The sequence below is a fragment of the Palaemon carinicauda genome, chromosome 6 (assembly GCF_036898095.1).
Source record: "Palaemon carinicauda isolate YSFRI2023 chromosome 6, ASM3689809v2, whole genome shotgun sequence".
In the NCBI taxonomy this organism is placed as follows: Eukaryota; Metazoa; Arthropoda; class Malacostraca; order Decapoda; family Palaemonidae; genus Palaemon; species Palaemon carinicauda.
This window is the reverse complement of record NC_090730.1, coordinates 87,521,203-87,535,620: the sequence shown is the minus strand read 5'-3', so window position 1 is coordinate 87,535,620 and position 14,418 is coordinate 87,521,203. Positions and strand designations below refer to the sequence as shown.

Below are 14,418 nucleotides of genomic sequence, written 5' to 3'. Positions count from 1 at the left end.
AACTTATCCCTGAAACAACTGAGGGTGAAGTTCATCTACTTCACTCGCAGGGCGGATCCTGACAGTACACCCACAGTTCACGATCTGAGAAAGATTGCTTCCTCCCTGTACTTTTTTCAGTATATGGACTTTGATTGACTCCACTCATACACTAGTTGGAAATCCTCTAGAGTATTCTATAAACATTATACAAAAGCAAGTGCACGAGTTGAGACACTTTGTGGTGGCGGCAGGTAGTGTTATAAAACCTGTCGTCTAGTGCTGTGATGAACAGTGAACTGTTTGGGACTTTACAGTTTGGGTGAAAAGGTGTTAACACCTTTCAGCGTAACACTTTTTATTAAGGGTCACCCTGATGCCCCAAGGACTGTTCTTTATAGGTGTAGAATCAAACCAATAACACCAGTGCCATGTGTACACTTGTACACAGTGTTGAAATTCATCCAACATTCACAGTGAAATTATCCTAATAATTTTACAATGATTTCGAGTGGCTGTCATAACTAATATATTTCATCCCTTACAGGTGATAAATATAAATGTACCTTTACAATGTTGGTTGTAAAGTATAAAATTCTATTTCAATACATTAGTTGTTACATTTATATTGTATATGCAAATAAATGAAGAAATGTATTTGCATCTTATTCGCCCAAAAGTAGCTAAATAAAACTAGACAGTTTCTGACTTATTTTCCTCAAAATAAGGTAAACACATGAAGGTGCCAATACATGTGAACATAATTATAGTAAGATAATTACATTTATTCCGACATATATACAAACCTTTTTGCTTTTACAGTCCAGTGAAAATTTCCCTGCAGGGGGCAGGAAGCCCTAAGATTGTTCCAAGCGTAGCGGATATGACGAATAACGGTACCATCATATATTAGGTGGTCTAGGTGACCATATAGAAGCTGACTCAAGGTTAAAGGCACTTATACAAACCCACAGATATAGTACTTTCAAGTAATTCTCTGGTAAGCTTCCATCAGTACGACATGGCTTGAGCCCCAAAAAATGGATTTTGAGGCAAAGCGAAAAATCTATTTTTGGGTGAGAGGGCCATGTCGTCCTGATGGACCCGCCCTCCTTTTCAAAGAAAAGGAATGTACATACGTAACAATCCCCACCCGAAGCTACTCTACCTGTAGCCACCATGCTTAATTGCTACAAGGAATGGGTAGCCATGTTGGGCCCTGTAGTAGTACGGGAAGGGGATCCACCGGGTATACCTTGATGACGGCTCCCCTTCAATTTCACCACTCTTCCCCCTCAGAGCGAAAACTCTATTCGGGGTGAAGATTGCCATGTGTCGTATCAAGAATTACGTCCCCTGATATTATGTGATATCCTTAAGAAAATTTTTAAGGATACTCGCGCCAGGAGTTAGAATTTTGGAGACCTATGGTCAATTCTCTGGGAGTATCACTGTAGCTAAATATCCCTTAGAAAGCTGGCTAAAGGAACCTTCCATCAGGACGACTTGGCCATCTCACCCAAAAATAGATTTTTCGCTTTGCTTCAAAATCCGTTTTTTTCCTACTGAAACACTGGATACTATTTTTTTTTTTTTTGTTAGAACAATTTCAAGTATGTTGTTTCCTCTAGTTGGTTTATCGTCCCACTGATAGATGAATTCATTGTTGATAAATTCTAGTAGCCTATGTCCTTCTTTGTTTGGTGCATAATTCATAGTGTCTCAGTTTACTATTGCATGGAAGTCTTCCATTACGACAGCTAGCTTATTGTTAACTTTTTGTCCAAGTTGTCTATACAGCTCTTCGTCCTATTCTTGTGTTTGATGTGGTGGTCTGCATATTACTAGTATGGACATTTTTTTCCCATATGCAAGGCCTGACTATTAGAATTAACTGCATGCCTAGTATTACGAACAGGATGGAACTGTCCAGGAAGATCTGAATGTAAAGGATGGTCATAATGATAAAAAATCTTATGAAACATGCATAATGAACTAACTGAACAACGGTGCCAGAAATTAATATCTAGATCAGGAATAAGAAATTTAATAGACCATAAGTTTCTGTCCAACAAATTAAGATGAGAATCAGAAGCTGAAGACCAAACAGTAGAACAATACTCGAAACAAAGTAGAATGAAAGAATTAAAACATTTCTTCAAATTAGATTGATCCGTGAAAATCTTAAAAGACTTTCTCAATAAGCCAATTTTTTGTGCAACTGAAGAAAACAGAGACCTAATATGTTTCTCAAAAGTATATTTGCTGTCCAGAATCAAACCTAAAATTTTAAGTCATACAAAGATAAAGAAACATTATCAATGCCAGGATCCGGATGTTGAGGAGCCACTGTCCTTGACCTAGTTACAATCATACATTGAGTTTTGTTATGATTCAACTTCATACCCCATAATTTGCACCATGCACTAATTTTAGCTAGATCTCTATTAAGGGACTCAGCAACCCAAGATCCACATTCAAGGGATGGAATTGATGCAAAGAGAGTAGCATCATCTGCATATGCAACAAGATTGTTTTCTAGGCCCAACCACATGTCATGTGTATACAGTGTGAAAAGTAATGGGCCAAGAACACTACCCTGAAGAAACTCAGATATCACATTCCTATACTCAATATGGTGCCCATCAACAACAACTCTTTGAGATCTATTACTTAAAAATTCAATAATGATGCTAAGAAATGACCCACAGACTCCCAACCGTTTGATTTTAAAAACAAGGGCCTCGTGATTAACACAGTCAAAGGCAGCACTAAAATCAAGGCCAATCATACAAACTTCCTGATTACAATCAAGGGATTTCTGTACAGCATTGGAGATTGTAAGAAGGGCATCACATGCTCCAAGACCTTTAAAAAACCAAATTGCAAACTAGGGAACAGATGATTACCTTCAGCAAACCTATTGACGTTTTTTCCAAAAGACATACAAAAACTTTAGATAATATGGAAGTTATGGAAATTGGGTGGTAATAAATTGGACTTGAGCTACCACAAACACATTTACATAGTGGAGTGACATTACCAATTCTCCAACAAGTGTTAAAAGCTCCTCTTCTTGCTAACTTGCCCAAAATAAGAGATAACTTTAGAGCTAAGAAATCTGAAATCTTCATATAAAAACAAAGGAAAAGTACCATTTTGGTCTACGCCTCCATAAGCATCAAGATCCATCAAGAAAGCTTTAATTTCCTGAGATCAAAAAGCTAAACAAGTCAGTTTAGCCTCAGGAACACAGGAATAAGGAAATTCGAGTTTCTCACTCTGCTTACTATCAAACACATCACCCAAAAGGATTGCCCTTTTCTTTGGACAGCGAGTAACAATGCCATCTGGTTTAAGTAAAGGAGGGAACAGTTGCATCTACACCAAAGAGTGCAGATTTAAGGGTAGTCCACCACTTATGCTCCTGGGTTGCACCAGAAAGTGTTTCTTTCATGGTTAAATTGTATTCCTTTTCAGTTGAAGCATAAACTCTGAGCAAAAGCTCTAGGCTGGGTATAGTTATTCCAGGTCAAATCTGATCTGCTACCCTTCCAAAGATGATAGACCTCCTGTTTCTCCAAATAAGCACGTCTACAAACATCAATTGAACCATGGTTTGTCCTTCACTCGGTACCTTAGCACACGAGAAGGGGTACGCCTGTCAATTATGTTGACTAAATTCTCATTCAAAGGGACAACAGGATCATATCGTGCTCGCTGGCAAGGTATGTTTGCCGTAGGGGTAAGCACGTACACACTACATAAGTAGTGTATATGGGCAAGCAAGCAGCGTACAGATGTGCTCTCACAATCTACTTTAGTAGTACAAACAGGTGATCATGGGCGAGCTACCAAAGTAGCGGGTATCATCAATTACGCATGCACTAACTTAACCCTGGACAGGTATGATGGGTCGTACGCGACCCCTACAGCATGTTCAAAACCTGTTTTTTCCCCATAAATCATCAGCTGTCTCGAATATGGAAGTGATCGACCTGCAAGGGGTGACTAGTCTACATGCCATTGTCTGCTTTAGGACTGATTTTCGTCTAACTTCCCTCCTTCCCCGTTTTTTTTACCCCCCCCCAGGGGTCGACCTCGACCCTGAAATACCTTTATAGGGGTAAGTGATCAAACAGCAGTTATTACATAATAATAAATTGTCGAACAGTGTTGATACTTGTTTGGTCCTTTATAGTTGGAAAGTGTGGGTGAATGGTGTGTCTACCACTTGCATGACATTGGTTTTGGCTTAGATGCCATATATTACCATGAGGTCCATTTTCCCTCAAATGCTAATTTCTGAATTTTTTTTATTGTTTGCAAATTTCTGATTTTTTTCTATTTATTTTGAATTTATCTTCAATAATGGCCAGCAGGCAGTATTGCCTTGGCATGGATGTCATCAACACACTTCTAATGGAGTTAAAAAGAGATGTTGATGATAATATGGAGCTTGCAACCTCATGTGTTTGATATTTATTTCTCTGATAATTTATCCTTCGTATTTGTCAATATTTTTCTTATGTGTATTAGGTACTTGAAATTGATTTATATAGTGTTTTATTATTATTATTATTATTATTATTATTATTATTATTATTATTATAGTTTATGTATATATAATAATTTGATATTTTGCTTTTTATTGGTCAACAGTTTCTTATTTTGATTTCATTTTACTTTGATTGGCTACCGATTTGCTATTTGATATCCTTTTACTTTTATTAGTTACTAATTCTATTTTCTCTTGCTGTAAGTATGGTATCAATTTTGTGTTGGTCACATCAAGCTTCCTGAAAGGACTCACTGTCATAGCTGCCCACCTAAGACTGACCACATGACAAACACCACTTGTTTGAGGAGCAGGAAGCCTGTTTGTCTATAGCTTCAAACTGTCTTGTATCTGAACTGTACCTGATAGTTATAGCTAGGTTAAATCATGAAACTTTCTTTTTTTACTACTTGTTTGTATAAATAGGGAAATTTTAATCTTTACAAAATAGATATCACCCATTTTTTATCTAAAATTTATTTCAAAGAATTTAAATTTTATATGATAAAAATAATTGTCAAACATCCAGAAAGCCATTATATCAGTTTTATTCCAATCCACTAATAATTAAATAAATAAATAACACCTTGAAATTTACATACCCATTCTTCATTCCAAGTGGTAGATTGGGCTGTAAGAGTTGTTGCGGTTTGCGGCCATTTTGTTGACATACCCGAAAGGTAAGTTGGCATATTTCTATATATTCTTGTTCTGTATAGAATTCGTGATATTTTGGTATATTTTAATGCATAAATATCATATTTTATAGGAGATACAATGATTTTCATAAGAAATTTACATTGTGAAACTAGGCCGTCAAAAAATGACCTTTAGATTTCGCCCCTGATATAACAGTAAATTACATCAAAGTGCACATTTTATTATGTATTTCTGTTCTAGGATAATATGAGTTTATTCTATAAAAAAAATTAGCCTCTTCCTATTTCATGAAATTTGGACAAATTTTTTTTGGCCAAAAAAAAGTTACCCTTTTTTTCTCATTTCAGATCTTGACTTCTATGGGTCCAACTAATTTCCAGCAATTACACGCTGTTGCTTTGCCATCTAAGAAGGTGTCCCTAAAGGGATTTATGTGTATATGTATATTTCTATTTTTTGTGAATATTTACGTCGTCTTTTTTTTTGTATACAATGAACCCTCGCTACTTCGCGGTTCGACCATCGCGGATTCACCACTTCGCGGATTTTTTCCATAACCCATATATATACAGTAATATATATATATATATATATATATATATATATATATATATATATATATATATATGTATGTATGCATGTATTTATGTATATATGTATGTATGTATATATGTAGGTATGTATGTGTATACATATAAATATATATATATATACACACACACACACACACACACACACATATATATATATATATATATATATATATATATATATATATATATATATATATATATATATATATATATATATATATATATATATATATATATATATATATATATATATATATATATATATATATATATCTAAAGTAGGAAGATGTGATGTAGTTCTAAGGGAAAAGTATGGGAAATATGTCTGGGTGATAAGCAAAGCTCTACCTCCAGTTTGTTTCTTCATTATGATCAGAGATAAACGTAAACAAAACATTGGTTGCCATTTGTTATTGTGCTTTTTAGCGTGTTTAGGAAACGCATGATATAAAATCGCCTTTAATATTTGTGCCTGTTTTAGTTTAGGGTACTGTAGTACATGCATTAAGTGTTCTGTACATTAAAGGGTAGTTTGTTAACAGTACTACGTACAAGGGAAGGTTTTAAAAGTCTGAATATACATGTTGAATAAATAGGTAAATATGGTGTCACTACTTCGCGGATTTTCACCTATCGCGGCCGCGTCTGGAACCTATCTACCGCGATAAACGAGGGTTCACTGTACTTAGATTTTTAATATATTTCCAATTAATAGTTATTTTGTAGATGGGTATCATTTATATTTTCAGTAGTTTTTAGCATTCTTTGAAGTATTTTTAACAAGTCAAACAATTCAGATTGATGCATAACTAAATTTTTCCTGAATTTTTTTTGGAGTCGGGGTCGAGCTCGACCCCTAAATACCTAAATAGGGGTGTCTAAGAATGATACCTGTCTAGGGTTAAGGGGACCGTCCACCATTTTTTTTTCTGATGATCCAAAATACATATATAGAAATATATATGTTTTAGACCTATATGATACCTTCATTATATAAAAATTTCAAGTCATTTGATCAAAAACTCTTTGATTTATTAGCATAAATTATGATTTTTAAAAAAATTTAGGTACATTTTCCCCAATAATACGACACCAATTGTATCGAATCTAATACCATAAAAACGACTTTATAAACCGAACAATTCTGTCAGACAGAATTTTGATTTTCGTCTTTTCCTTTTTTTTTTATTTCATTTTCCTCATCTACTGTAGACGCAAAATAATCGTAAAAAAGTAAAAACAAAATCAAAATTCCGGTTGACAGAGTTGTGGGATTTTTATTCCTCTTTTCAATGATATCTTTCTAATATCGAACAACAAATAAGTGAGAAAAATGTACCTAAGTGTGAATAAGAATGTTTTGGAGTTATGAGCTCACAAAGATTTGCAACAAATTTTTGCTTCTTTTCTTAAAGAAATCAAGATAACATTATTATGATAACTTTTATTGTTTATTCCTACATAAATGCATCCTAAACGAGGTACAGTAGGGTCCCGAATTACACGTGTTCTAATTACGCGATTCCTCAATTACGCGATCGATAGTTTTTAAAAATTAATTTTCCTGTATTTGCGAGGAGCATTCTAAATCCGCGAGTCAAGCACCGCGAAGCATAGGAAATCTATTGTTTTCTTAATTGTATTGGGGGGGGGGTGATGGTTCCTCGATGTCTGAGAAGGGGGGGGGGGAGAATGTGAGAGAAAGATTTCTGTTCAAACATTTTAAGACTAGTTTTGGATGAAAAATGTTAAGGTTTGCCCATCTGTTGTGTGAACTTGTCGCTAGGCCTAGCCTAACTGTCCAACACCTATATGTATAATATTCCATATTTGTACTAATTAATTTTTATACTTACATTGTGATTATGGTGAAAAATCCTTATTCATTAAACTTTAAATTAAAAACCATCAAAATAAAGACTATTTTATATCATGCTACTGCCAAACATGTCACCACAACCAAACCCATTACTTTGTTTAGTACGTTCCATCGCCGATCATAACGAACTCGCTAACCAATTTTAACATCTGTCTATGGGTTAACTTTTGCGGCAAAAGATATCTTACCAGGTACTATGTAATAATAATGTTATAATTAATGTTTTATTTATCCTTAGAAAATCAAAATATATGAAATATGAGCAATTTTGTTTCGTGTTGTTTTTTTTTTCCTAAAAAAACGCCTTCTTAAAAGGAAAACGTTTTTTTTTTACGTTTCATCGTCGATCATAAACGCATTTACTCCTGAAAGTGATATTGAAGAGCTTTTACTAAAGATGTTATTATAAATAAAGATTATAAATAGGTGGTAAAATATCTATAATTAAAGTGTAGCAGCATCAAGAAATGTTGGGGTTCGCCCTTTACATAAGAATGTACTGTACATTGGATTAGACAGAACGTAGAAAAAATCAATTAGGGAAAAATCGGTATTCGATATCCTCTTCATCAGCATCGTCAATCGGGCTTTTTATTTTTTTTATTCTCAGTCGCTAACTAGTTATCGCACTGCCAAGATCTGCACACATTCCGATAATTCACATTTGAAGGTTTTCTGGGAGAGGATGGATAGAGAAAATACCGAACTATATAAAATGTTTTTATAACCTGTTAAGCGTCACCCACGTGATAAACCGTTCACCACGATCTACTCGGTACCGCCTTCAACTGTATATTCCGTTCATGACTTTAATTGCCTTTTACAAGCCGTCAGTCTCGTGATGTTACTTTACTCGTATAGTAAGTATAGGATCACCACTTGGCAACACTCTCAGCATATGGGGACTGTGAATAGAAACTTATATGATGTCTGGCAACTATTTTTCTGAAGGTAGCTTGATGTTACAAAACTCTGGTTTGAACTGGTTTCCTATCAGTGCGCTCGGGCGTTCATGCATAAGTGGTTATTTGTTGTTACTTTTGTAATGAAAGGTCTAAAGAGGAAGGTTATTTCTTTAGATGAAATAAATGATATTCTTGTTGTGGAATTTGATAATGATAACCTGTTTGATAATGAGAGCACTAGTTCTGAATCCTCCAGTGATGAGTATATTGAAGAAACAAAGTTTTCTTTCGATGTCGAAAGCGAAAATGACTTCTCATTACCGAATGACTGGACAACGAAATTTCACAAAACTATAAAGGGAAAGGAAACGCAGAGAGAGAGAGAGAGAGAGAGAGAGAGAGAGAGATAAAGTGGATAAATAATGTATGACGAACATATTTGAAAACTACAGGAAACGATATGGAGAGAGAGAGAGAGAGAGAGAGAGAGAGAGAGAGACCTATTCCTTTCCTTTTGTTGCTTATCCAGGCGTAAGATTTACGATTGAAGATAAAAAGAACCCATTAGAATATTCAGTATTATGTAGCCATTTGAAATTAAATAATAGTAGTATTAATTGTTTTTTTTACTCAACCATTTAATTAATATCCCTACTTTTAACTATAATTACGAATTATAAGCATAAAGAAATTATATTAACTTTGAAAAATTATCATTAGTGAAATGACCGCTCAGGGCAAAAAAAGCGTGATTATCGTACAGCAGCCTAGTGCACACTTGCGCCTACTGGCCGTGTTTACGTGTGGGAGTGTCATCATGGATATACAGTACTATACTGTAATGTTTAACTATTGCTAGATACGTACTGTATCAAACCTTGAAAACCCTTTTTTGTTTTTTGTATCTATAGGAAATAATTCTACATCATTCGGAAAATACTGAAAACAGTAAGCTATGCATAGTACAGTAGTAAATACTAGTCATATAAAATTAGCAAAACTTTAACAACTTTTTATTGTTTTATTTATCCATAAAAGAAATTTTGTACAGTATTTTATGAAAAAAATCTATAAGAAGGATTTCTTACAGTATTGTTAAGATAAAAGCTACAGTATATATATATATATATATATATATGTTTTATATATATATAATATATACATACTGCACATAAATACACACATACATACACACACACAGTGTATATACAGTATATATATAGCTAGAACGCTAGAAATGGAGTGAAAAAAAAATTGACGGGTAGGTTGCTGTTTGCCGCCATGATGTGTTTCGAAATATACGAATTTCCAATTACACGAGGCCTTTCATCGACCAAATTCTCGCATAATTCGGGACCCTACTGTATTTGAACCTTCAGTTTACCTTTAATATGTTACGAGTTGCCAGGAATCTCTCATTGTTGCCAGTGTTTTAGTTAGCATGTTTCAGTTTTGTACTCTTATTGATGTTTCCCTCTCTTCTTTGTTCTTTTTTCTTGTTCTCCGCTTACTTTTTGTTCTTTCTATCACACCTTATGTAACATTGGCATTGCTATAAAGTTCCAGAGGACGTTGTGAAAGCACAAAGTAATACGAACTTCAAGTAAACAAACACAAGCATTATAACTTCTATACGTCTCTGGAAACTCTACCTGATGTTCTCGCAGCTGGTAGTTTTCCTTAACCTACCCTCTATCAATGCCTTTCATTTCTGCCAGAAGTACGAGATTTCGAAACATATATATATGAGAGAGAGAGAGAGAGAGAGAGAGAGAGAGAGAGAGAGAACTATTATTTGATTTTAAGAGAGAGTTGAACATTGGTATTATAGTATTTTGTATAAATGTCAGTTTAAAATAATTAGAGAGAGAGAGAGAGAGAGAGAGAGAGAGAGAGATTAAAAAATAAACACAAATACGATTCTGACAAACTCAGTCATGCAGACGATGCAGTATGGATGACGTCAACAATTAAAGACCGCTATATCTTCATTATTTAGAAAAATAATTGACTATTTGTTCTTTCTATGACCTTAGGTAACATTGGCCTTGCTATAAAGTTCCCGAGGATGTTGTGAAAACACAATGTACATACAAACTTCAAGTAAACAAACACATGCATTATAACGTCTATAGGTCTTTCGAAACTCTGGCTGTTGTTCTCGTAGGAGTAGATTTCGTTAAACTACGCTCTACCAATACCTTCCATTTCTGCCAGACGTACGAGATTTCGAAACATTAGTGAAAAAATCGCAATAAATATGCAAAAATACACACACAAAGACGATTCTGTCAAATTCAGTCGTACAGATGACAGTAAGGATGACGTCATCATTTAAAGACAGCTATATCTTCGTTATTTGTAAAAATAATTGGCTGAAACTTCTGGAGAGCATGTACGATATGTTTATGCAGACATAGAAGGAGTAAAAAGATTTTCGATTTCTGAAAGTTGGTATGCCGAAACACCATGGCGGACGGTCCCCTTAATGAAATAAACAGGCGATTGTGGGCGAGCTACCATAGTAAAGCTAAGAGATGATCGTGGGCATGCTACCAAAGTAGTGAATACCTGAGAAAACTTTTGCGCAGCCCAAGCAAAGGGTGTTGGTTAGTACGCACTCACTACTGAAGCAGAGCGAGTCAGAAACTCGCTGTGAGTTTGCGAGCGCGTGACCAAAGTTGTGCACAGACCTTCGTTAGCGTGAAGAGCTCGCTTGCCTATTGCTCTAATGCTCAGTGGTCAGGAGTTCAACACTGTACAAGAATTCCTTGCAAAAACTAGGGTTTGTTGGCTAATATGTAGGAGCTGCATAACACAATGCCCGATCATTCCCTAGCACTCCAGCAGGAGGTTGGTGAGTAGCCTTGTGTACTCCTAAAAGAGGAGGCGTGAGCTCAGATGATGGTAAGCTAGGCTGCAAGGCTTACCTGAGTGCTGACGCACAGCAAGAAAAACAGGTTCTTCAATATAAAGGGGATAAAGCCCAAGGTATTAGCAGTCCCAAAGGGCCTGGCCTCACAAAACGAAGAGTGCTTTCTTGTGCTCATACTGTGGCAAGGGGCCAGAACTGAAAACAACCTCCATATTCCATCGTCGTCTTGTTCCAAGGATCTATAACGAGGCATCGACGAATCGAGCAATTATTTACTAAAACCTAGGGGGGCAACTACTTGGGTGTGGAGGGTCTCATTCGTGGGCGAGAGCGCCGCTCTACACCATGAAGAGAAGCTTGGTGCTTCATATGCTGCAGGATCTCAATGCACTGAACTAACTCAGGTTGAGGGTTAGCAGCATAAGGGTCCACCAACTAGTAACTCCAAGGAGCACCAATCTGCAACTGCTCTTGTTCGTATGTCTGAGTTGCATGAACAAAGAGTGAGTGAGTAGAAGCAGAAGGGGCTGCAGTTAAGGGCACGAGAAGGTCTGGCAGGTCACCCGCCGCAGTCTCTCGGAGGGAAAGACCATAGTCAACCCCTGAGAAAGCAGGTGTGGACTCCTACTGTGCCCCTAACTATAACACCTCCATACGCCATTCCTAAGAGTGGGGACCCAAAATACCCAAGGAAGGCCATTGTGTGTCAACGAAAAAAAAGACTTCCCTATGTCCGAGGGCGGCACCGCTTCGCTAGGGGAAGTGACGAAGTCCGCTGAGTCCAAGGGTTGTCCGTGGGTCAAACGGTTATTACTCTTAGTCGTTTTTCTTCCAGAGGAGACCAACCAAGCAGAGTCAACGGGAGGGAACAAGACGCTGGGGTAAGAAGTCGGGACTTCTTCGCATTCCAGGAAGACCCCCAAAGGAGAAGAATCCCTTTTGGACTTCTTCCGTCGCCTATCAAACCGCACCCACTGGGAGAATGACCAATCCCCGATGCTCATTACAAAGAGTTACCTGCGAGCAAACATGACATCTGCAAGCAGTGCAAAAGGGCATTAGGATGTCTACAAAGCCGACATGAAGGTGACGCATGGGGGCCCTTCAACGCCAGGACAAACACGCATTTTAGCGATCCTTCAAAGATCAAAAACAAACCTAAAAAGAAAAAAGGTTAACAGTAATACCAGTTAAAGAAGCCAAAATAAAAATTTATGTCATATCATCGGTGTGTGTGTGTGTGTGAGCAGGGTAGCTGGTCTTACCACGCTAATTGGCGGCAGGTTATTATACCTTGTTAATAAGTTTAATGACTAGTTTCAGTTTTTGCAGAAATATATACTCCTGGTAAAGAGCAAAATGGTTTGTATTAGGTGTTGGAACAACTAGATCTTTACTCATTTTCAGTTTGTCATGAATCGACAAGTAATGCACAAGTTCAGGAATTCTGCAAACTGCAGGATGACACTAAGAGATCCATTATGGCCACAAAAAGAATGGTTCACAGATCTGTGGCCTCTGTTGTTGGAGTGTCCAACTCCAGGAAGATCACCGTACTTAACCAATCTGCTCAGACAACCAATTTCAAAGGTCATTAATACAAGCCCATCCATGCTACATCTAATCATTTGAAGACTACCCAACATACTCAGAAACAAGTGTTTTTGCAGCCCTCTAGACTGTCTATTATAGGTTCCTAAAAACAGTCTACCAATAACCTATATCAAGGACAATGTTACATTTATTTTGTTTGGTGTAAATCTAGTTTGTTTGGTGTAAATCTAGTTTGTTTGGTGTAAATCTAGGAACGTATCAATGATTAGAACTAGCTTGGACAATTTTGTTAAATTTCCACATACCTTTTTTATGAAGATACATTCAATTTTAGCCATTAAAGAATGACCCATGCATAATTCTGTGACTATGCATCTGGGATTAGGCCAGTCCACTTCAGGTATTATAGTGGATATATTTAGATCTTTTAGTATTAGAAGACCTCCAGTAGTCATTTCTATTAGACATTAAGCAAAAAAGGACAGAAAGCACTGTAAGGGTAATCCAGTGTGGAACATTAGACATGATTGTAAAGTAAGCAAGAGGAGCGCCTCTTAATAGGACAACCAGGAGAAGAGTGAAGTTGTCTTGCAGCAGAGCTTAGCACTGCCCAGCAGTGGAGTTGCTTTATAGCCTATTATAGTTAACAATTAAGCAACTCTTGTCTTTTGTCTGGTCATAGAAAATCAACATTGGAGTAAACCTATATAAATGACTTGGAAGTCTGTACCTGCATAGGAATAATTACTCATTACTACAGACATAACAAGAGACTGGAACAGCACAAAATATTTGAAAATGTGACTTCAAAGCCAATTCAAAATAATCAATTAGGTTAAATTACAAAGACAAAAAAAAAAGTCAGAAAAAAATTCATGTAAATGTAGTCAAGACCATTATACTGGTCCATAAAAGTGAATGCATGCCATCCAAGGTAAAACAATAACTACCACCAACATGCTATGATAAAAGAAAAAACTTTAAACCATGCATACAATCCAACAACTACTTCAAAGAAAGCCACTTCACAAAACACAAACATAAAAACACAATATTTCACAAGCATTAAAAATCAATTCCTGGTTGCCAATACACACCAACATACCATTACAAACTCACATGAAGAAAAGTTATATGTCAGGCTTACAGCTTCAGTGGAATTTGTTTCATTGGTTTTGTACTCCTCAGCTGTAGCATCTGATATGACTTGTAAAGTTGACAAGTAGCTGACCCCAGAATCAGTCAAATTAGCCACATTGATTGTTGACACTTGTAAAGTATCAGTAGGCTCTTTTCCCACAGTTTCATTACTTCCAAATAATAACGCAGTAGGAGATACCGAGTCTGGGTCTAAGTTTATAGGTGAAAATGGGCTGATATGATCAAAACTATCATTATTAATGGAACTATCACTG

The 14,418-nt window shown here is 36.2% G+C and overlaps 2 protein-coding genes across 2 annotated transcripts in view; one reads left to right on the top strand and one right to left on the bottom strand.

The window, feature by feature from the left end:
• LOC137643134 (carboxypeptidase D-like) overlaps positions 1-13,047 on the top strand; it is a 194,005-nt gene extending 180,958 nt beyond the window's left edge. Inside the window, exon 9 of the mRNA XM_068375984.1 lies at positions 12,857-13,047. Coding sequence (XP_068232085.1) covers positions 12,857-13,047 — 191 coding nt within the window. The remainder of the gene's footprint in view (positions 1-12,856) is intronic.
• An 829-nt stretch (positions 13,048-13,876) lies between these two features.
• LOC137643133 (uncharacterized) overlaps positions 13,877-14,418 on the bottom strand; it is a 41,628-nt gene continuing 41,086 nt past the window's right edge. Inside the window, exons 5-6 of the mRNA XM_068375983.1 lie at positions 14,109-14,418; positions 13,877-13,963 (exon numbers count right to left, since the gene is read on the bottom strand). The exon at positions 14,109-14,418 is cut by the window's right edge and continues 256 nt beyond it. Coding sequence (XP_068232084.1) covers positions 13,877-13,963; positions 14,109-14,418 — 397 coding nt within the window. The remainder of the gene's footprint in view (positions 13,964-14,108) is intronic.